General features: G+C 39.0%; 1 protein-coding gene across 6 annotated transcripts in view; it reads left to right on the top strand.

The window, feature by feature from the left end:
* The first annotated feature begins 200 nt into the window (after positions 1 to 200).
* Positions 201 to 24,434, top strand: part of LOC113496838 (collagen alpha chain CG42342) — a 117,758-nt gene continuing 93,524 nt past the window's right edge. For all 6 annotated transcript variants that reach the window (XM_026876207.1, XM_026876204.1, XM_026876206.1 and 3 more), the window contains exon 1: positions 201 to 1,878. In XM_026876207.1, the coding sequence (XP_026732008.1) occupies positions 1,488 to 1,878 (391 nt within the window). In that variant the 5' untranslated portion in view covers positions 201 to 1,487. The remainder of the gene's footprint in view (positions 1,879 to 24,434) is intronic.

Here is a 24,434-nt window from a genome sequence, read left to right as displayed (position 1 = left end):
TATAGAACTGTGTTTGGGACGGTAAGGGTTATGTCGACTGAGGCTATTATTTTTTTTACGTTACTTTTTATCCGTTGTTAATCCTGATTAGTCAGATATACTTAGTTATATTAGATATTACCATATCTACAGGTACAAATACTACAAACATTTTAGTGTTTAAACAAAATTACATATGCAATGCAATAAATATTTTGCAAACAGTATTAGATAAGTGGATTTTATATTACAAACATACAATTAACATATGCACCCCTCTAGCACAATGACTTCTAGAAACAGAAATATGTAAACAAAACGAAAGCTCTCTTACATCAATTTGCATTTGTTTAGTTAGAATTACGGGAACAATACTGTCCCCATACTAGGAATGTAAATTCATCGTTAGCTTCAGCTTGTAGTCGTATTAAAAGATGAGACAGCGTAAGTTGAAGTTAAACCGGTGTTACAATTCAGTGTCTGGACGCGGGGGTGAGCCACTAACTGGATCGGCCCCCCCTCGGGTCTTCCGCGCGAGCTAGCGCCCAATTTGGCGGCTTGCTCGGGCCTGCACGTTTTTGCACGCATCCCCTTAATATGGACCTTCCGACAAACTCGCAACTGCCGACTATAAAACATGCCCCGGCACGCCGTGTAACTTGATTGCGATGAAAAAAACTTCACCAATAAAAGCGCCAGTTCGATTCTCGAAATCGTTTCCAAAGCATGGGAAAGGTTAATGATCCACAACTTTCTGTTCAGTTGTCCTTTCAGTACCGTTAATTAAATTTGCATGCAAAGTGGGATTTTCTCCAGTTCCCGATCATTATACTTGTTTCCGTGCCAACAAAACTAACGGTTTCATTATTCTGAATTGTAACAAAACACATTTGAAATACAATTTTATTCGACACGTGCAACGAAATCGAAATGAGGAGTAAATTAAGGTGCATAGAAGCTTTTACGAAATTATACATTCAAAAGAAAAATACAAATAGCTAACAACATACTGAAGGAGAATTCCGTAATGCTGACGTCGGCCGGTGTCCCGCGGCTCGCGCACGCCGCCGTGTCTGCGGAGCCGCGCCGACTGGATACACTGCTCGGTGGACTCAGTGGCGCTCCGCCTGCCGACCAGACGGCACGTCCCTACGCTGTGCGCGCGCGAACCTAACGAATTCAAACACGATCGCAACGTACACAACTACGACGAACGCTTAACAACATTCAAATATTTTTAGAGTATCTTTAATTTTCGTAATGTTTTCGCTCTTGTGTTATTCCCTTTATTTGTATTGCGTAAGTCAAAGATACTAAACTAAATTTGATTGAAGAAAAAGATAGGTTACCGCAAAAAGCTCCTAACTCGAAGACATCTATTTGTGAGTATAATGTATCATCTGAACATAGATCGGGTTAGCCATTAACGTTGAAAATGTCGAAGACTATACCGCTGACATTCCATTTCATAAATATATGCAATTCATGAAAAAACACATTGAGAAAAAATGATTTTGAAGATGGGTGTAAAGCTGCCTGCGGGCGTAAAGACGACCGCGGAAAAAGACTCAAAGAAGGAAGAGAAGAAAGAGACAAAAAAGAAATGGGAAAAATGTGAGGAGCGGTGTCCGACGGACCCGTGGGCATATTGTGTGGTGTTATGGTGTGCGTGTGCCATGAGCCTGATCTCGAGCGGCTACAGTCTGTACAAGCAGCAGGGCCTGACGGACAGGCTGGCGCTGCTGGAGGAGCAGCACCTGGCGCTGCGCAGCGCCGTGCTGGAGCCGCAGCAGCCGCTGGTGGAGAGGCTGCGGCGCGAGGTGCTGGCGCGCCCGCCGCCCGCCGCCTGGAGGCCGCGCCGGAGCATTCGCGACTACGCCGACTGCGGCTGCCCGCCAGGCAAGTACACCATCTGCCTTACATTCAAATAAACAATTTTATACTAGGTGGAATATCCCTGTACATATTGTGTACACAAAATTAAAACTAATTTTGGTTTAAACATGTTTTTGTTACGACGCGACGCGCGACGGTGAAAACAAATATAATTATTATAACAAGTATATTTGCTTCACAAGCAGCCTCGATTTTATTGACTTGGTTTGTACCAACATTAACATCCAACTGATCAACTATGTCAATATTTGATTCACAAAATAATTTCAGATTAAATTACAACTCGAATGTTGATAGTACCTAAATCTTTATTATTTTGTGATCTAGTATCAATGTAATATTAATCAAAGCATTCGTAACATGAGGCGAGGACATCTCGTATTCATCACTATTATTATTTATAATGCTTGTGATATTAATGACTTGATTGAAATAACTAGCGGTTTAATGACGAACTAAATTACACAGGTAATAATTTATGAGGCATTGAGTCTGGTCCTTGTTAGTTGAATTTCAAAAGGTTAGTGTCAATATTGTTAAACGCACGACTATATTCATCAACTTGAATTGGCAATCACGGCAAATAGTTTTTAAATTATAGGGTCGAAAACGTCCCTAAACAGTAAGTAACACTTGAGCGAGGGCTGCGAGGCAATTTTCCTGAAGCTATTAAATATTCTCCCGCTCGGCGCTCCTCTGCCGCAATACGAAGTTAATCCGAAGTTGAAAGCTGTCACTAACCCCATGGTTATCAGGCGCGGCTCGAGATGGAAAAAATGATAAACGCCGGATGGTGTGAGTACGTGCGGGAGCCGGAGAGCCGGGAGACGGGTGACGGAGAGTAGAGGCTCGTGGCGATGGCGCGGCCCGCGATAATAAAGCAGTTGAGCTTTTATTACGAGTTGTTGTTTGCCCCGATATTGCTGTTGAATTTGAATTATGTCGTTGATATTCTACTCGCGGTTCGCCAGTTTATTTTGATGATTATAAAACCTTTTGTTTATGTTTTGTTTTCCTCCATTATTTATTAAAATACAGGGTTAATGTCGCAAACATTCGTTACAATGCCGGTAACGGGCGCGGGAATTTTCGGCTTATAATGATGTTAAATGAAGCGTATCAATAATATTTGTGCTTACGTGTTCAGCCCGATAATTTGGGTGAGTTAGTGGCGTAATATGGGAACCAATGGTCCAATCAATAAAACATAGTCGGGGGTGGCGGACTAGAGCGATAAAAGTGTCGCGTGTCGTTGACAGCGCGGTGTTTATTTGGATTATTGGGTGCCGCGAAGTGGAGGGCAGCGGCCGCCACGCGCCGGCGAGCGGGGCGTCCGGACCGCGCCGGACCAAGCATTGTGACGCTTTTGTGAACAACTTGTAAAAGTACGTAATTGAATTGATTGGACTCGTTTAAATATGTGCAGCCGACGGAAAATTGGGATATTGTAGATTCTATTAATGCGCTCATGTCAATAACTGTGTAGAGTTCGAATATAATAGACATCATCGTAATATATCTGAACACGTTCTATTTAAAGTTTCTACATAAGTAATGCTAGTAATAGAAATAGATAACGATGTAAACCAAATTGTTTTCAAGTTGGAGTCACGTCACGGCCTATAGGGTCCGCCCAGCGATCGGCCGAACCGATTGGCTGCCTGAATGTTGCAACTGGCATTTATATACAAAACAACGATTTAGGACAATTGATTGAGCGCGTATTGACGACTACACTTAGATCCCACGCGTTTTGCTGCGGCTGTATAAACCTACGTATTGAATAAATCAGATAATTTGTAGGGTAATGTACCAATGTTACTTATATTTGGAGAACGTAAAATGCCACGGAATTATCTCAACTCAAACATGGTACACAATAATCTGTATCAGGTAATATATGGACATGTTCCTAAACAACATGCTCCAATATTGTCACGTGTGGTATCCAAATTAAATGTTGAAACGAGATCTGATGATAATGGCACGTTTCAATTGTCCCTTAACAAATTACTACGATGCGGTAAAACTTATAGTCTGTTATCACATGTTAATCTTAATCTGCAATCAGAGATCAAAATAACTAACAAATAGCTATTATCCTCTGTCAACAAATAATGCCAAGCGATCATAATGAATTCTCTCCATAACTCCTAAACAAACGGAGGTTTTAAGGCGAGACGTTGACTTGTGAACTGCAGTCGTTGGCCAGATTTATACGGTGTTTCACCGCATAAATAGTGGCCAAGTCCCCGGCAATAAAGGCTAAGCTTTAATGTAATATTCGCTGCGTATTGTGAAGGTGTTGCTGTAGCCTGTAACTCTACGGAATTGGTTCGATACCAGACTATTTATGGTCAACGACTTGTAATGTTCTCGGGAGTTGGAAAACTAAAATTAAAAGTTGATTTGTTGGTTACGTCAACGAATGTTTTCTTTGATGTATTTCTGTTACCGAAATGAAAAACAAAAATAATATGTTTAGGATTTATCTTCTGTCTTCCTTCAATTGTACCAAGGAATAGCTTTAATAATATAATAAGTGAGTTTAAATCATCACAATCACTAACGCTGTTCCAACAATTTACTCGAACTGGTATTTAGTAAAGTCCGTAGCTTGAACTTAACTGAAAGTCGTAAAGTTACTTAATCACTGTGTCTCTTACGACTGCATTGCTTCGGACAATATTAATGTGAACTTACTTCAGTTGACCCTCTAACGTCTACGTATGCTTCATTTATGTGGATTTGGGATTGTTTCATTACAGAATAAAATAGTTTAAAAAAACTCATAACTTTATAAAATAAAAGCTACGTCATGTTTTTATATTATAGTGCCATTGATGGTAACTATGAATTACTTTAACTTATCCAAAATTTATTTAACAAAAACTTTTGATATATTTAGGTACTTGCAATTGAAATAAACAGTGTAAGCCAAACGTGAGTTTAATATAATCGTATTCTGAAATCATTTCCAACATTTCTTTCATAGTACAAATTCAATATAGTTTTAAAAGATTTTTAATTCACCAATTCCATACCACAAGTTTGCTCTTCTTCTCATAATACAGTGGCTGGTCCCTCAATTCCCACTTCCTACTTTCAGCTAGAGCCTGCACGTTGTCCACTCGCTATATATCAGTAGCTCGGCGCTATTCACTAGTTGGCACCCACCGGCGCGGCGCGCGGCGTCCGACGCCCGCGACGCAATTATCCAGCTTTTTGTTCCGCGACTCAGCCATAACTAATCCGTTCAGTCTCACTGCATTGTCCTAGCCGCTGCGGGAATGAATACGAGTCTACATGATCAAAGTGACGCCAGCAATGCCCTTAATCACTACGTGTTTAGTTAAAGCGTTTTTGTATGAAATTGACTTCGGCGTCCCTGACGACGACTATCATTAATAGTAATTTGGATCCTCACACGATATGTAATTGAGGTCTTTTTTGTGATGAAAGTTCGCCTTTGCGTGTGAAGTTCTTGTATTTAATAATACACATCAAAACCTGAGGATCAACAGCAACACTGCCTTATTCTATAGTAACATAATCATTTAAAAAGGCTTTTATAGCGTAACTAATATATCGGTTTTTACATAATTTGGAAGTCAAAGTTTTATTACTAACTTTATCTGAAATTCAAAAATTCATTTATGTGCAGGAGAAGAACATCATGCACGCAAATCGGTTATTAAAGAAATGTATATTTCAGGCAAAACTACGTAAACAATTACAATTTTAACTTTGTAACATGACAGTAAACAAATAGACCAAGTATAAAGTAACGAACGCCGTCGTTTAAACATTGAACAAGTGTGTTTGTTTATCTTAATCAGTTGAAATACTGGTATTTGAGTGAGTGCTATAAATTGTTTTAAACCCCTCGATCTAAACGAGGCGGAATTGGATAATTAGATATCACATCAATTGGTGATTATGATGTCCCCCGCGCCCGCTGTGCGGCACCCGATATGTGACGCCGGCATACGGTGCATACGGGCACACGTCACAATACCAACAAATTGTCGCATCATGAACTAGAAGTTCATTGAAAAGCAACGGCACGGAGAGCCGAGTGCCTCCAGTATTGCGGGCGAAGATTCTTTAAAAAAATGCGTCTGATATCATATTTTTTTTAGGTTTTTAATTAGTTTTCTTAGTATGCCTTTCCTATCCTTCATCTCTATTAAAGAAAAAAGTAAACAAATGCTAATTACTAAGTACCCCTTATGTGACCAGTAACATTCATCTCAATATCTAATTAGACTTGTGCTTCCTAAACCAATGCTAGTTGGTGCACAATTATCGTTAGCTTCACATCGTAACAAAATGTGTGAATAGTAAATCACGTAATCGTTTCCCCTGGTCAGCTTTTGGCTTCTAATCAACAACCCAATAAATCCGGCTAAGCCGCCGCCGCACCGCCGCGCGCCGCACCGCCATCGCTCCGGCGCGCGGCGCACAGCCTCGCAGTTTGAACCCTAGCCTTTACGTAGCTACACTATTGGCTTTTGCTCACTCCGCGATTTGCAATCAAACTGCAGACTATTATTTGAGAAGATAAAGTCTTTAAGTTAATAGCCTTCATAGCTCTAATAAAATTGTTTCCCACCTGCGTCAAGTTCATTATTTAACTAATCTGTTCCACCATGTTCTTACATTATCAATGACTATAAAAAGCTCTCTTTACAATGTCCAGTTACTAATTAACATGAGCAACAATTCAGGTTGTGAGCGTGACCACATAAAATAGCCGGCAACCAACAAATTAACAGTAATCTTATTAGATAATTGAAATTAATGATAATCGCACAATTACGGTGCTATCGTTGTTGCATAATCGCTTCACAACTGGTTACTACGGCTCGATGGTATCGCCCTTTCCGCTTTACATACGAATGCTAAGTAGACGTTGTGCTGCCGCTAAACATAGCTCACATTATTATCTAGACTTTAAAATAAAGACATTTCAAGTTTTGATACTCTTTGGCAATATTTGAAACGAGCGTAAACTTTACACTTTGTTATTATTTTATTATATTCGTGGAAATGTGAAACAAAAGTATACTCGTCCCAATATATTTATACAGAAACCGATCGCGTTCGGTAGTAAAGTTTTCAAACATTGCTGGATGTAAATAGAGGCGCAAAACTTTAATAGTATTCGTTATCGTATTAACAAACATTACCGAGATACCGATCGTTAAAGTTTAATCGCTCGAGCTGCGCTTAATCGAAACAGAAGTAATCGCCAGTATTAGCGCAGTTTAGACGACGTGACTAATATTGTAAATGGAAAGTTAAACGGTAACATGCTTTAAATGTTGACCGGATTAGCGCACTGTTTTGTTATATGTGTACGATAATAGTGCAAAACACTAATATAAATTATAATTTATTATCGACTGCGAGAATTCGAAGTTATGAACATACAGCGATTTTCACCTATTTCTAAAGGCTTTATTTTATTGATAAATAAATATGGAGCGCGACTTTTTTCGGCTTTGTTTTTCTGTAATTAACCTTTTCCTGACAAACCCGGGCGGTTTGTGGAAATAAGAACGCCATAATATTATTTCTTTATTAGCTTAGATTTTTTTTCATAAGTTAATGGAAACTAGGAAAAGTATTTCGTCGCGTTATAATCAGGATATAGCACATAAAGTGTGATTGCACAAGAGTCGCGGCTTCCGCGTTGGCTTTCTCTAGAGCCGCGATTGATGGCCGCCAATAGTACTTGATTGCGCCTGAGTTATTGGAACCGATGGAAACACCGCTGTAGTGCCATTTACCTGAATGATAATAAACATAAACTTGACATTGACTACTCTCTTAAAGCGTTCTCAGAACTATTATTCACCAAGTTACAGTCAAATAATAAACAGCCCCTTAGAAAGTCGACCCGTCCGTTTGAAGTAGTTGTAAAAAGTATTGAAAGAGGTTTCAGATCGCCAGGATATTTACATAACTTTTTATCGCAGATTTTCAAAGAAATCCTAAAGCAAATCAAAATGAAAATTTCCTTTTCATACAACTTCTCTTTAAATAAATTCTAGACGTAAACTAAAAACACTATATTATTTCGTGTCGGCCTGTCCGTCAATCTGTTCGGAGCGAAATATTTTCGCAGTAGGTTCTGATATCGGGGCCGTAATCCGTCACCATTGGCGACAGGCTATCAGCGCTGCGAATAACAACAATAAGCTAGTTTACGATACGCCCTGAAGCTACGCGCTGGACTCGTAAAGTTCGTTAGCGAAATAACCTACATTATAGATAAGGTACTCTTTATAAAGCGACACGGCGACCTGACCTCTCACAACGGAACATTTTCCTGTAATCAGTTATAGTTACGCAGAACAAACAGTTTAGAAATCATAGACTTAATTTTGTTGAATAACAATCAAGTGAAAGTAAAAAACCGCCGATTTTAGACTGATTACTAAGGCTCGTCTGTTCGCCTGTGCGTCTGCCACCATCATGTATATCTCATGAACTGAAATAGTGAAGCTGCTGCAAATCTCTCAATTGTAACAAAAAATAATAAGCACCGAGCAACGGTTGAACGGTTCGTAGAGTCCTACACGTGATGGATGACCAATTTTAAAGCAATTTTGTTCACCCTATTCGTACGGAACTAAGTCTGACTCGCACTTGACCGATGTCATAAATGATATTGAGGAGACATAATTCTCCTCAGTTTTATTTTTAACTGTAAATGTGTAGTCTTGAGGTGCACATAATATCGATCGCAGCGCTCCCCCGCGGTTCAAACGCATCTAATTGAATATTTACCGAGCAGTCGCGGGTACGATTACCGATTGACATAAAGGTGCCCCTCCTCCTCCCTCGCCACCCCTCAACCCCCGCACCCACGTCCCCACCGACAGTGATGTTTGTCAGTAATCAGCCTGATTCATTTACACAATATTTATAATGGCACAGCTTTGATATCACCGAGCAATTTTTTAGTTTTTTCTCTGTTCGTGTACACAGCGGTTATTAAAATTGAAATAATTTTATTTCCTTTTTTTCAAATCATCAGGTTTTAGTTAACAGGCTTATTTTGTACAATTTCATCTTTCGTTTTTTTTTTTTGTAAAATACATTAGTTTTAATTTTGATTTGGCTCGAGTGTATGCCTACGGAACTAAGCATGCAGAAGCTATGCGAGTGGTTGATTTACGTGGACAGTTGCGACACATTAGCTAAAACAAGCCACATTATAATAACGTGTGGCAGTCATCCTTGAGTTCCCGGTATACCTGCTCCAGCGTGAGTCAGCCGCACTGACCTGCTCCCGATGATTTATGTCTACACTAAAATATCGCCTCTCATAATAAACACCTAACGCTACAAATTATTGCAAACAAATAAAATAAATAGATTCTTTGTTAGCTATTCGTCGATCAGAAAGGCGACAATGATTAAAACAAGAGTCTACAAAGATCGATGTGTAAGATTCCTGTGATAGATAAATTAAAGAGAGAAACCTACTAGAATACAAGGTGTCATGTATGTCTCAGTTTAATTGTCCTGTCCGGCATAACACGAATAGTGAGGAGACGTGTGAGATAAGTGAGTGCCAGCTAAAACGGTGTCTATTTGTGGGCTCCAGCTGCTGGTGATGTGACGCGCGCCATACCTTTCGGTCGGTGTGTCCGAGCGCAGCTCGCAGTCCGCGCGACACATTCAGCGCACGGCTGGCGCACTGGATGGATGCTTGGCTTTTATCAATAAAGATTGCGAGTCATCAAGACTGAAGGCACGAAATAAATATTTGTTTTGATGTTACGGTTCAAGTTTGTGTCCATTGCCAAACGTAGGTAGGTAGATATTTCAATAATTTGTGAACACGAGGTTGTTACGAGGTCTATGGACTAAAAAGAAGATAGTTGTAAATCAATATCTAAAATAAACTAGTATAGGAGAGCGAAAACAAGTTTTGTTAATAGAACTTTATGCTAACATGTACACGTATACTTACAAGAAAACTACTTATACTAAACCATAAACATATTAAACTTAATTAAAATCAATGTCCTGATAGGTTAACACACCTCGGTTATGAATATGTACGTAATGCGCGTCACCTGTGCTGATACGATGAGCCCGCGCGCCGGTGCAGGGGAGTCGAACCGCGAATACCACCGAGACAGCCGCGCTATGTGCCGCGGGCTATGTGGCCCAAAACATACGCGACAGCGAGATTACCTTCAAGGGTTCTAACCGTTTTTGACGATGGCAGCTAAAATGTCTGTGTACTATATGGCATTAGTTGGGGGATGTCTATCACATGAAATACTAATAATGTAGAGTCGAATTTATTTAGATTTTCTTTAATTTTTTTCTTTTTCTCTTTGGGTTTGGACTAGAGCCTTTACGTTTAGCTGGCTTAATGATTGATTGTGATTTTTGTTAAATTAATAATATTTTTTTCCACCCTTTAAGAAATGCAAGTTCTTTTGTAACCGAATGCTAGTAATTTCAACAGAATTGATGATATCCGCTGATCTCTCGCTACTAGTGCCGCCGCAGGATTCTCCAGGCGACGGCAACGCTAATGGCGGCGCGGTGTCGAACTAATTGATTCGTCCGCTCTCCGTACGAGATGGATCTAATGTAGCGGCGCCATGCAACCGCAGCCTCAGCGGGGCCCGCGGTGCGCGACACTAATGCATGGCTCAAACATGAATATACATTATTTATTTTTGAAACGTTTTAAAGAACTCATCACGGTCTCATTTTTTAATGTAATTACTGTTTTAACCGATATAAAAGCATTGGTTATACAGTGAAAAGTTCTTGCTTAAAAGATAGCACTTAATTAATGAATAAACTTCTTATAAGAGAGTGTCCCGTTGAGGCAATACATAATCGCTACAAAACAACCACATGGCCTCTCTTTGCGAAGTCAAGACTTTGTTTTAAATTATGAGAGTCTGGAGTGAGGAAGTTGAGCGCTACAATATTGACAGAACTTATTAATTACTTAGCGAGGTATAAGCCACCACAGGAGTAGGTAAACGGTCCCGTAATTACACGATGATTATTTTACTAAATTACTTACACGTAAGCGAGTTGGTGAAGTTTGAGTAGTTGGAAGTAATTGATACCTTCGAGACGCAGCCAGGAGCTAATGGCGCTGATTCTAATAGATTTAACACTCCTCACTCCAGCGCTGATGCAGGCTTCGGAATCGATTATTTAATAAGTTACTCCAACTTTGTGGAACTTTACAATAGACTTAGTTACAGCTAATATATTCCCTCGAGACGTTAGCTGGATTTAGTTTAACGAGATTAACGGAATAAATAGTTTGAAACTTTACTGTGTCGAACTTTATAAATGAGGATCTACATTTTGTTTAAATATTAATGATGGTATTGTGACCGTTTGGATTTGGTGTCGTTACAAACGATAAAAAGTGGCGTGCCTCCTTCAAAAATAATTACCCTACCCTATGGGAAAACCATATGTATCAATATTTTATTTTTATTTATAAGACACGCTATATCGATACTAGCTTACTATGAAAGTTCCGTAATATTCCAATCATTCGATCGTATCAAAGAATGTGTCCTTGATTAGCTTTAAGTCAGATCTCATTTAAAAGCTTTTAAACTCTAATTAAAAAGAAGATGCCGCGGCGAAGTTATTCACTTCGTAGTGAAGCAGTTAACAAGTAATTGATTCCTCGTAAAGAAACTCAAAGCGGTAATAGAAGTACGGTCAGGTATTTTAACACCCCGTGTTCTCTCTAGCTCGGAACTTTAACTTAAACGTCTGACGTGATCTAAATGGATTGTACGGGAAGTCGAGTGTGTTGCTATCGTTAAACTAACATTCAATAGAACAATATTTAACGTAGAATGACTAACTTCTTGAAATAAAGAGCGAGGAAATTGGTGCAGGTTGGATGATATTAATAAACGGTTATTAAAATTTTCTTGTTTAGTTCTTGACTGCAGCTTGATAAAATACGCAATATGCAAAGTCTAAAAGTCGTCTTGAAAGTTGATGTATCAGTATTAATTGATATCTCGGAGTGGCTCGGAGGCACGCCAGGAGGACGCCTACTCCCACCAACACATAGACACACTGCTGCGGTGCGTCGTAAGAAACTTACATAAAATTAATGTCTTCACCTCAGAGTTCGTACAGAATGCCAGGGAAAGCAAAGCTGATGGCAACTAATTGATTCGTCCGTCAGATGGCGCGCCTCGCTAACGCCCCGCACGCCGCCGCCATGTTAACTAGCCTGGACACGGCCTGGCTAATACACTGTGAACGGGATTTGAATATTTTTAGATTTTATTAACGTTGCCAGGCCTGTCATCTTTAAAAAGGTTTTTCTCCACTGTTATTAGATAGCTTTCCAAGTGATTACTTACTTTAACAACGTAAAAAGATATCTTCTGTCAACAAAAATGATTTCTCGTTGAAAACAAACAACTATTAAAGTTAAACACTCAAACAAAGGTAGCGATGCTCGTGATCATGTTGACTCTATCAATTGTTGAGCAGGAGCACTCGCTGGGCTGCGACTCAAGTTTCGTTGCTCAGTAATTGAGTGCTCAATCACTAAACAAATGTAAATACAGAAGTCTTGGTCTCGAAGCATGCGATAGATACCTACTGCTATGTACAAAACTATACTACTAGAACATAACTAGTTTATCTCGAAATGGATAAATAAGACTTTATGATTCTGAAACTGCATGCAATATTTTATTAGTCACATGTCACTTAATCGCAACTTTGTTTATCTCTTAACAAAATACGTATTGGAAAATAGCTTCTTAGTTTTTTTCATTTTTTGCATATTAATAATTATAAATCGGAAAATTTGAAGAGAGACTGAGAGGGAGATTACTTATTACTACTTTGTTATTAAAACTGTAAATGATTTGGAGAGATTGTGGTTTAATCCTTCTGCATGTGTGTGTCGCGTGTCACATATCTATCGCTCGTGAGCCCCTAATTAATGCCTTTACTCCGATACGTTTCTTCGCTGGAAATTCTTGTGTTTGTTGACTTTGTACGAGTGTACACCGTATTAGGGAAATTGTTTTGGATGCGGCCGCCGCTGTTGAAATACTTGCTTGATATGTTTCAATTAACTTGTCCCTTTCTTTAATGAAAATGTTACGCTTAATTGCTTGATTACTTCCTTGTATTTTAAATGAACGTTTGACTTGACTGATAGGTTGCGTACTTTATAATTATAATATGCCGCATTGACGTAAAAGTTGAGCAAAGACTGTGCGATTTAATCAATATTCAAAATAAACAATATGGTTTTGATTTGGTATAATAGGTACATTGCATAGTTAAAAATGTAATGAAGAAATTTAATTTAAGAATAGTATGAACAGGTATACTTTAGAATTAATTTTAAACAAAACAACCAGTTCTGGTTTTTATTTGAAAATTGCTAGAAAATATGTTTTCAATTCATTCTGAACTAAGATCTATTTCCTATCATATTCTTGTCATTCCGACAGCCAATGCTATCGCAGTCAGCTAAGACACTCTAAGTGCGGATCCGGTAGACAAAAGAGGAATCACTTGTAATCTGATCATCGCACGTGTTTGCTTATGTTTAAGTAAGCCCGACAGGGTTCATAATTGTTTCTCTTATTTTTACCCACCAACTTTGTACACATTATGGAATGCAATAAAGTTATTGATTGATTGATTGATAGATTAAGTACATTACGTGTTTTTATGTGACATAATTTAGCTGGTAGCGAGGATAAAGCGCGATGGTAAGTGTACTACTCGAAAGAGCCATTGCCCCGCGTGTATGGAGTGGGAGAAGAAGAGTATGAGTATGTAATGACTGCATGGATGCAGTGGTTGAGGCTACCCCGCCGAACACTTTGAGCGCGACGTGTCGCGGTGTCAATCTGTGCGTATTACAAGCATTTAGGTGATCCACGAATGCTTGTTCCGAGTATGGGTGTCTTTGTGAATGTGATTTGAATGTTTGTCAAATCCCCCGCGACAATACGATTAAATTCCTTAATTCAGGAGCCGTACTTTTTTTAATAAAAAATAACTCACAATTTATATACTTTTACGGATCTTTAGCAATCCATAGTTTTCACATTCCTTCGTGTAAAATATATCGGCTCTTCACCGCCGTGTCGATGTGTCGATGTGGTTAGCGCCGCTTAGAGCTGCGTTTAGCGCGGAATTTCTCCGAGACATTAGCTTATAATAGACGCGGACATCGGGTGTTACGCGCTCTATTAATACAACGTTTACACATTCACTTGTATGCTGTAGTAATAGTAAATAAAGCACTTTACACGCGTACTGACTTATTCGATTTTAAATGTACGGACAAATTTGCCTATTGCCTGCGTTCTCTGATAGGGATATCAATTTTATTGTGAGTTGTATTTATTTGCTAATTTGTATCTTAATGATAACATTGCATTTATAACTTGACATCATGATTTAGCAAAAGAAGAAAATTACCTCGAGCACCAAGTGTAGAGTGCTAAGAAATACTTCCAGAAATATAACTGCTTGCTAAGAAATCACCTATTGATTAGTGAGTGCATAATCTCGAGCGCTACCAGTCCTGTTATACTCGTGCGGTCCGGCATGGCGGCAGTGGGTTAACGTGAGCGCGACTCCGCGCTTGAACTCTTGACCTCGCGATCAAAAGCACAACGGTTTGCCCATTACATTATACTGCGCCGACTGTGCCCGCTACTGACACTTCAAATGTATCGCGCCTTTGTATGTCGCGTGCATTCCTCTATGAAATATAATGTATTTATTATATATACAACTAGCTTTTGCCCGCGACTTCGTTCGCGTGGAACAGTGACTTCCGGCAGATTTTTGGTTTTACTCACATAGTTCCCGATCTCGCGGGATTTTTCAACATCGACACCATTGCGCGTAGTACTAATAGAATTATCTATACTCCGTTAGAGCATTTTCTTTGTAGTAAAACTTTTATTATATTAATATTATTTTTTACACCTTTTTACTGTTTATTTACATTTTTCTGATGGATTTTCCGATGAATTAAAACAATAACATGAACCGAACACGTGTAATGACACCATTGCGCGATTAACGCCATCTATCTACGGAGCATAGGAACAGCTCGACATTTGACCAATAGATGGCACTATTATATAGTATGTCCGTAATAAATTTTATTTTTTATTTTTATTTTTTGTAATAAAAACTATCCTATGTCCTTTCTCAAGTTTCAAACTATGTCTGTACCAAATTTCACACAAATCGGTTCAGTAGTTTAGGCGTGAAGAAAAGACAGACAGACAGACAGAAAGACAGACAGACAGACAGACAGAGTTACTTTCGCATTTATAATATTAGTTTGGACTTACAGAAAACGTTTATTTATTTCTAATAAATACATAAGTAATTATATATTTTAAAAATTTACGCATCTCCGACGGTCTTCCTATACAATTACATTCTAATTTAGACTTGAATGTTGTCGTGTAAATGTGTGAAAAGTAACAAATAATGTGTTATTGTAGTAAACACCAAGCAAACCTAAGCAATAACAGAAATTACTTTGCACTTGCCGTAATGTGGTTCATTGCACTATTCAGCAATTCCGTATTCCGCTGACCGCAAACAGTCGCATGAATAAAGCAATACAGCCTCACAATGAGACTAAATCTAATAACTGATAAATTAATTGTATTCGTTTAATGTATAAACGAGCGTTTAGACCACTCAATTATGCGTTGACTAATGTTTTAGATAGTCAGTAATAATTAACGTAACACCAAGTTGCCGCTTATTTCGTGTTGGTTATTTAATCTGTCGATCTCTGGACCCTGCGCACGTGCTGCTGGGCCGGCCCGCGCCGCGCCGGTCCCGCGCCGCGCGCCTGCAGCCAGTGGCGGAGACCACGTGCAGGCCGTGGCGCAAGCGGGCGGGGGTTTCGTCAGAGATGTTTATGATTAGGTCTTAATGAAATAACTACTTCCTGCTTACCTCTGTACTAGGGCTAATGAACTCTACATAATTAAAAGCATTTTTTCATTGCGTCAACGCCGACAATAGGACCTATCAGTTTTTACTAGACTTTTGGTTTTTAAAGATATTCTTGTTTTCGTTTTTCTGAGTTCAATAACCACGAAAACAGTAAAAGCTACATAAGTAATGTTTACTTCTTATCCGTACGAAATTCAGAGAAAGCCGTAACATAAAATGTATCACGAAATCCGTCCATCATTCCACTCGCACGATCGGGAATCAGACTCCCATCTGTAGGTAATCGGGGCACTCCCCGCGAACGTTAGCAAGTGTTAGCAAGTACAATGGTACGTATTCAATCCCGGCGGGGCATTTATCACGTACGCTCTAAAACAAATCCTTTTGAGGCTCGTAAAACCCTCATAAAAATAAAAGCAACTTGCCGTCATGGTCCACATTGATACGCGTGACACGACCGCATCTGTTTGTTTTATTTTTCCACGTTGATTGCTTGTTTGTGCAGCACTGCGGGCTAACGACGTCTGTGTAACTACGCAATGGTTATACATTACTATTAGCTCAATTTATGTCGTTAAACTTGATTGTTGTTTTAAAGGGTGACTTTGTATTATAATTGTGTTGGGGTTTTGTTGGTTTATGCTCTTAAGTTTTTATTGTTGTCCGTACGTTTGTTATTAACGAATTGTAAAGACCTGTAAATAGTCGAGTATTTCGCAGGATTTTATCGTTGCATTAATTGTCATTATTATGTCATCATGTAAATGTATTTTCCCTGGATAGTGTCGTGGGCCTCGGTGAATCACAGTTCGCGACCAGCAAATCTCGATATAATGAAGATGGATGCGCGCTCACTTAATTTATAGTTAACGGCGGTGTGTGCGCCCATTCCATTGTTACATGTTAAACGCGTTTCAGTTTTAACTGTAAGCTATGGTTTAGTCCTGCGGTAGGCGTTTTACAGTATTTAGTATCAGCGTGTTAGATACTTATTGTGAAGCACTAATAAATATTTAGATACCGAAACTGGAGTATGGTAGTAGATTTTATATCGTTTAAGCGATGACTGAAACTCAAGGTTTATCTATCCAGGAGTGAACAATACACCATTATCATTATAGTTGCTGTTTGTGGAGCTCAGCCTACCAGATGTGCGTCAATGCCATAATCCATCATTACATCAGCTCATACACCCTACTGAGTTATCTGATACATTCAGTATTGCACTCTGACATGATACCGTTTAATGCAGAAGATTCGTTTCAATTAAATTTATGTAAGTGTTACAACGCTGTCCCTGACTGAAAAACTTGAGTAAAGATAGTTTCGTAGCAGCCAGAGTTTCCTTTAAGAACTTTTTAGCAAAACTTTTAACAACAATGTACCTACAAAAAAGTTAACCAAATTTATATATTATAAATAGTTATTGATATTTTAAATACAGTTTGTTCCATTTTCATCAGCAATTTACCTTTTTTCTCTGTAACCCATTCTACAATGAGTACTTTATCCATCCTTATCAAAAGCACATTTGGTGAATGTAATTTAGCACGGCACCCTGTTGCCCTTCACAATGAGCCTCGGGAGCGCAGCCCGCGCCCCACAGAGGCCGCTCCCCGCTCGGACACCGGGCACCGCGCCGCACCGCGCCGGCTGCCTAACCCTTCAATAGCAATGTTTTTGTTTTGTTGTGTCAATAGTTTAACCAGTTTGTGTTTTATGAGTTTGTTTTGGGTTTCTAGATGAAGATGTTTGTTTTGATTGGCCTACACTGAAGTATTAAACTCGGAAACAGAAACAAATTACAAATTCCGGAAGCATAAAGTAAATGTACCCATCTGAACGAATAAATATTTCAACACAGTAAAATAGTCCTATAAAAGTATATTAAAATTGAAACCCAAAATAGATTCTGTAGATCGCAATAGAGCAGCGTTAAATTCATATCTTAGGCCGTGGGAAGTAACATTTACGTCTGTAGAGTTAACGATTCACTGAACGACAGTTAAACTACGCAACTTCACTCGACGACCACACGTAGCATAACGTGTAAACGTAAATATATTTATTTACATACATTAAATTATTGTGCTCTTTTGCATCAGGCGTAGTTAATCAGTTATTTGAGAGCTGGATGTCTGCGCCGCGCGCTCGCCCCGCCGCGCGCGCAGCTGCCGCGTGCTCCGTGCTCTGTGGCCGCGCATTGTTTAACATTCCCATTTGCATGATAAAATGCCCAACAGTGGGCACCGCGTGTGACTGTGTACACAGTGGCGACTGGCGCGCGACCGATCCTCGCTTGTTTTTATTGTAAACGCACTTTTATCCATTCAGTCGACGAAACTCGTTTGTGAATATCAAATTGTATTTAAATAATGTTATTTTGTTGCGCGACAGTGATCGTAATTGCAACTGTGTATTTCGTTCGAGCCATTAAATCGGGATGGCTCCGCGGTGGGTCTATAAAAACCGATTAACGTAACTTAAATACAGCAGCTTCTGAAATGATAATAAATATCTCGAACAACACGCTGTTGCAGTGTGAGCCGGAGAGTGCAGCCACTCGAGTGTTGTCAATGACTCGAATATAATACAGTTTTATATTTGGTGAATATTAAATAAACTAATATAAATATATATTTAATTAGATTAACATTCAAGCGTGCGACTCAATACTGTATTGTATAATATTGATCAGTACTGTAAAACACTGAGCAATGTCTATTTAAGCTATGACGATGGTTGGTAAAATGAGTTTATGGATTAAATGATAAGGATATTATTTTGGTAAAGCATTATTTTACCATTCTCGTACTTTCACGTTTCTTAACATTACTATTGAAATGTATGTATGGCTAAATACTAAGTCACCGACTTACTTCCAATACAGGTTTAAGTGTAATCGACTAGTACGGGAGTTAAGTCAGCAATCCTTCAAATGAACCGATTCGTTAAATGGTAATCGAAACGAGAAATGAATCCAATCAATCAAGCTGTTGCACTCAAACGAAGCTAGTTCAATCTGAATTCCTAACTTTACAATTCTAAGAATGAGCGCGACTATTAAAATTTCCCGAGCGTTGCGTCATAATGCTTTTGTAAGTCCTTGTACAACAATTTACATATCTGGTGGGCCCGGGGCCCGGGGCCGCGTACACCCTTTGTTGCGAGATATTCCGGATCTTACTTAATATCTCTATGCTAATACTGCCTTTGGATAGAGATTAATAGTTTATTTAATATCTGCTGACAGACTGGACGGGAGCGTTTCGTAACGGATGACAAAATCCCTTTATTGTGTTACCAGTGGGAATTACTTGTTGTAATGGAGGAGACGGTTGCCAGGACAAACTAGCATTGTATTGCGATAAGTGTGACATCCCATTTTAGATAAGCGCACATAAAATAAAATACGAGAGAACAGTTATGGAAATTAAAAAATTTGCTACTCTCAGAAAATTTTGATGTTCGCTTCATTCCTTGTACTTATTTTTTGGTAACAAATGTATGAACAACAAATGAGTTTAAAGTGGTGTCCTTTCGCGCACCGCATCACCACACGTCCCGCTCCGTAGCGAACCCGGATTCGTTCCACGAATGTGCTCAATGAGCCATGTATTGTATTCGTCGCGTTTCACGCTCTGGCGTCGCGCGACGTCACACCTCTTGAGCCAGCAATGTAATAAAGATAATTTTATGTTTTCATTAATGCGCTGGCGACGGCTCGGCTCGTCAACAGTTGACTACACAAATTTTGTTCGTCACAGTTATTGAAAATCTGTGTCATTTTGTTTTCTTTTCTTTTACATGTTGTTTGGACTCTTTGGAATTTTTTAAATGAAAGTCAGACGTGTCAAAAGCGTCTGTTACGGTTTTACCGGTCAAAACCGACTATCGCATCACAACAAAAATAGTATGACTTAACTTAGTAAAAATTCAAACTATAGTGACCAACAGTTAAAAACATTTCTTTCCTTCGAAGAAAATGATTGATCACCATGCAAACCTTTAAAAGTATCAAGAGAGCAACTTAGCCCTCCGACGAGTAATGAACTCCTGCTGTGACTAATGATCCTTAATGACTAGTTAATTGTACTGCGGTAGTTACCTAGCTCTGTGGAACACGCGATATACTCCATCTTGGAACTGGCTATCGATGGGCACAGACACAGCTCTTCTTGTGAGGTATCGAAAACGCAGAAGGATAACTGACATCCTAACGTGGACATTCGTCACGTACTGGTCCACGGCCCACCATTGTCCCCACAGTACCTGCCGCTCGCCGCCGCGCGCTTATCCTCGGATTTCGCTACTTGACGCCACTTGCCGCGACACTGATAGCGGCATTGTGTCTTTTTTATTGTACCCTAGCACGATGGAAGGCCCTAAGCAGGATTAGCTTCAAGCTTAATGATATCAAATTACCACCAGATTACTTCGCACAAAAGGTTCTAAGTAAGATACATAGCAGGAAATACCACAAAGCACGGGACGTGCTACGTCTTTCAAGATGGATGGTATTTTAGTTTTTTATAGTAAATTTTTGGAAGAGATCGAGAGTTTAAATAAATGCACTAGGCGATTACGGACCATGCCAAATCATAAAGTCAGACATAAAAGAGATCAGTCGAATAGAAATTGCGTACAACAACATGAGTGTAAGGCATTAAATATAAATCCTTACCTTAATGCTGTTCGTTATTGAATTATTTGTCTTGAATCCCTCCCCATGCAAGCGTCCCGGCTAATCTTTGTTCCACAATGATTTACGACGCGATGTCTTTAAAAGGCCCAGTTAATGTTAAACTTTTGTTTCATCCAACCTTTTGTTTGTGAGGATTTTTATGTCATTTTATACATGAACGTGTCATGTGTACTCTCATTGTTTGCGGCTGTCATCGGCATTATTTAGAACTTCACAAACGTTTCGCTTTCATTTTTTACCTTTTCGGGTCAAAGCTCGGACCGTTTATAAAAGGTATTTAAAGTGGTATAAACATTTAGACTGTATAATAAGTGATATTTGTTACGGTTCGTTGACGACATTGATATATTCCAATCAATAGACGATTGACAATTGACGCATAACGACGACCATTCAACAACCCGTCACACGTATAGAGCCACTTATATCATACGTCACAGCTTACATGCTGTTAACAATAGCAACTCATGTATGAAATAGTTCATCGACTGCTTTTGTTATTTTTCCATCACCAAATAAATTGCCTGTTAACTATGGAACCCTTTTAATCTTCAAAGGATAAATAGTTTCATTTGTAGCAAATCGAAATCAAATACACTTGTCATTTTAATCCCCATATTTAATAGTATTGTAATCTGGTCCCGCCGGGGCCCGGGGGGCTGACAGACATTAACGCGCTTAACTGTGCAGCGCTGTGCCCCCTGGCCCTTGGCTTATTCATGAAGGTTCATTATCCACTGGTCATGGAGCGGCTGTAATGGCCGCGAAATTATGTTAGAGCAGAGAGTCCGCGGCGCATCTGGACCGGTATGCTTCGTGCCTTCGAGGGGATAACTTGGTCGCAATCATTGCCGTCAATTATAAGAGTTTATCTCGAAAGTCGCTACTCGCTCGTATAGTATTTTCTTGTCTAGCTTAAACGCTAGCTTATTAGTACTTAATAATCATGATTTTAATAACAGCGAAACTTGAAATTTTTTGTTGGTAAAAAAGGTTGTTTCAATTTACAATACTTTTGTTATCTTCTCATTGCTGCTCAAATATTTTTTGCTTTCTTCTCTATATTTACTAAGTGCCATTTAATGGAACAGCTATATTAAATGTATTTTTTTTTGTATCGTCGACAAAGGCAGCATTTGCTTCATTTCTTTCTCGACTTCGGAAAACAATTTCTAGAAGAATCTGCGCAACAGAATGTGTTGTAATGTCGGTCTCGCTTAGTTTCCTTTGCGACAGATGTTTGTTTTCAATACTCGCTGCTCCGCGTTTGTTTCCACTCTCTTTATTAAGTTGCCTTTCATTGTAGCGTTCTTTATTTTGACGCTCGAATTCATTTGTTTGATAGCTAATAACGTCTGCCTCATTTGGGGCTTTTTATATGCAGTCGATTGAGAGATCGGATCATATTGTTAGAAAATTTATTTTACATTACAAACTTAATATTGCATGTACGTCCAACTTGGTATGTTTTTGTCACACATCAAACTATAGACACGACGGAACTTAAAGCCTCAAACTAACTTACATCGAAAAATATTAAAGAATAGGAACTGTACGTATGGGGTCGTAAATGTAATATTTTTACCGACAAGAATTATTTGCGCAGTACTAAAACTGTCCATTAAAAACCTGCTTCATTAAAATTATCATAAACCTCTCGAGGTTAATAACCCTAACTAATTAGCGAGGATATTCGCCTCTGTATAATATGTGACGATAAAGAAATTTTAATGTTACGAGTTATAATCCCCAATTCTTTTACTTGCTTTTTTTTTAATAATTCATATCACCTAGCCATTCCTCGTTTCTTCATCATAGCAAGAAACTTCAAAACTACTTGCAGTTTCGTTTTTGAATATTTTTTAATTTGTATTTTTCTAACTTATGCTCGCAATTTAACTTGCCAGGTTATATATTTAGTGTTTTGCGAAACGTGTTATTCCATCGTATTTAGATGTTCAAAGTGTACTCCTTTCGTGAAGACCGACCTCACTCAGTTTGGTTCCAAACAAAAATGACGAAAATTACACCTTGTCATTGTAATAAACAAACAAAGCATTATCTGCATGTAGCGGTACCGGGACAGTCGCCCGAGCCCGCGGGGAGCCGCAGACTACATCACCAGATACGGGAGGTTAACAGGCAGGACAAGCCGAAGCTCAAGTCTACGTCTCCCGCCTACAACTCTTGTCACAAAAAAATAGGACAAACTGAATTTTCGTTGCACACTATAGCATTTGACAAGCAGTGTTCATCCAAAAACATATTTTATAGCACTTCCGCAATTATTCTACATTTCAAATAGGTTTCACGAAAATTACTTAACATTTAACGTTAAATCATAGACCGAGACAACTCAGAGGAGATCAAAAGAGAGCCGTCGTCACACTCGTGGTCCGTGGACCTTCTGTTTGATCTGTTGCATTGTTTAGACAAGGCATGCCCGCGGGACGCGACCACTTCACTGCTGAATTAAAATCTGCTTATCTTGCATTATTTATGTGCCGAGTTATGTATTAATAACTGTTATGTAGTGCGCGATATCCAGCTAAATACGTATTTATCTTCATGATGCTCGATAAGAAAGGGGAGCAAGGCAGGGAGTCTAGATCTTAGATTACTTTGAGATTTATTGTTATGTGAAGTTATTGATTGTAAAAGATTGTAGTAAAGTACCAACACTGGGAATTGTTTCACTGGCACTTCACTGGCATGAAGCACTCTATAGTTAGACTAGTTAGGAACCTGACCTAGCTCTATTATTCTACACAGATAATTCATAATTATCTAGATGCATTAAAAACGGAGTTACCGACTAAGGTAACGGAGGTGTATTCGGGCCAGTGCTGAAGCGATCCTATCGCAAATAGGCAATTACGTCAACCAGCTCGACACCTCCGAACTAATTAGCTGCGTATCTCCATCACATAATCATGTACTTGACACTTAACAACCAAGGTTAACACTAATTAATATGATATAGATATCATCACCCCTGTATCCCGTTAGAAGGTGCTTCTACGTGCATACAAAACTGTACAGCTATGAAACCTGCAGTATTTGCCGAACCAATTTATAAAAAAATATTATTTCCATTAAGTCATAACATCTAGATAAATAATAGTACTGGAAACGAACTCACTATTTAAAATCTGCCGGATAACTATTGGCATCAAGGGACTTCATACTCAAATAATAATGTATGTTGAACTTGATCACAGCATACAGAGTTCGGGGAAAGTAACAAAGGGATCTTGTGTTTACACATAACTGTCACCCCAATATAACTGGCAACATTATCTCACAAACAAAACCAACGTAAGTTCTAAAATAAACTTTCAAAAGGGCGGGGATCGTAAAATTTCAATATCCGTTCGGCATCTCGTTTAATCTTGGGTAAATTTGTCGCCTGTTATTGAGTTAGGAGATCTGACGACTGATCGGCCCCCAAATGAGTCGGCGTGATGATAACAATCGACAATCGACGCGTAATGACGGTGCGGGGGAGCGGGGCGAGTCCCGGGCATGAGGAGGGGAGGGGAGGGCTAAGAAATGTAAATTGTTATGATTTGGGCAAAATGATGTTTTCACTACTGCTTCACTCACTTATTGTCGGGAATTTTATTGGATTTTCACGACTCTAAATGCGTTTTTCTGGTGTCAGATACTTTTGGTGTTACTGAAATTCAGTTCGTTGAACAAGAATTTATTAATATTGTTTTTTTTTTTAATAATTTATTACTTGCAGCGATTGTTTATGCAGAACTGCTAGAACCTCGTACTATGAAACATTTTATTTGAAACACTATGTGTTGTTCCGTATAATAAAGTAACATTGCCCACTTTATAA

This window comes from Trichoplusia ni, chromosome 8 (assembly GCF_003590095.1).
Source record: "Trichoplusia ni isolate ovarian cell line Hi5 chromosome 8, tn1, whole genome shotgun sequence".
NCBI lineage: Eukaryota > Metazoa > Arthropoda > Insecta > Lepidoptera > Noctuidae > Trichoplusia > Trichoplusia ni.
This window is presented reverse-complemented; position numbering and strand designations above follow the sequence as displayed.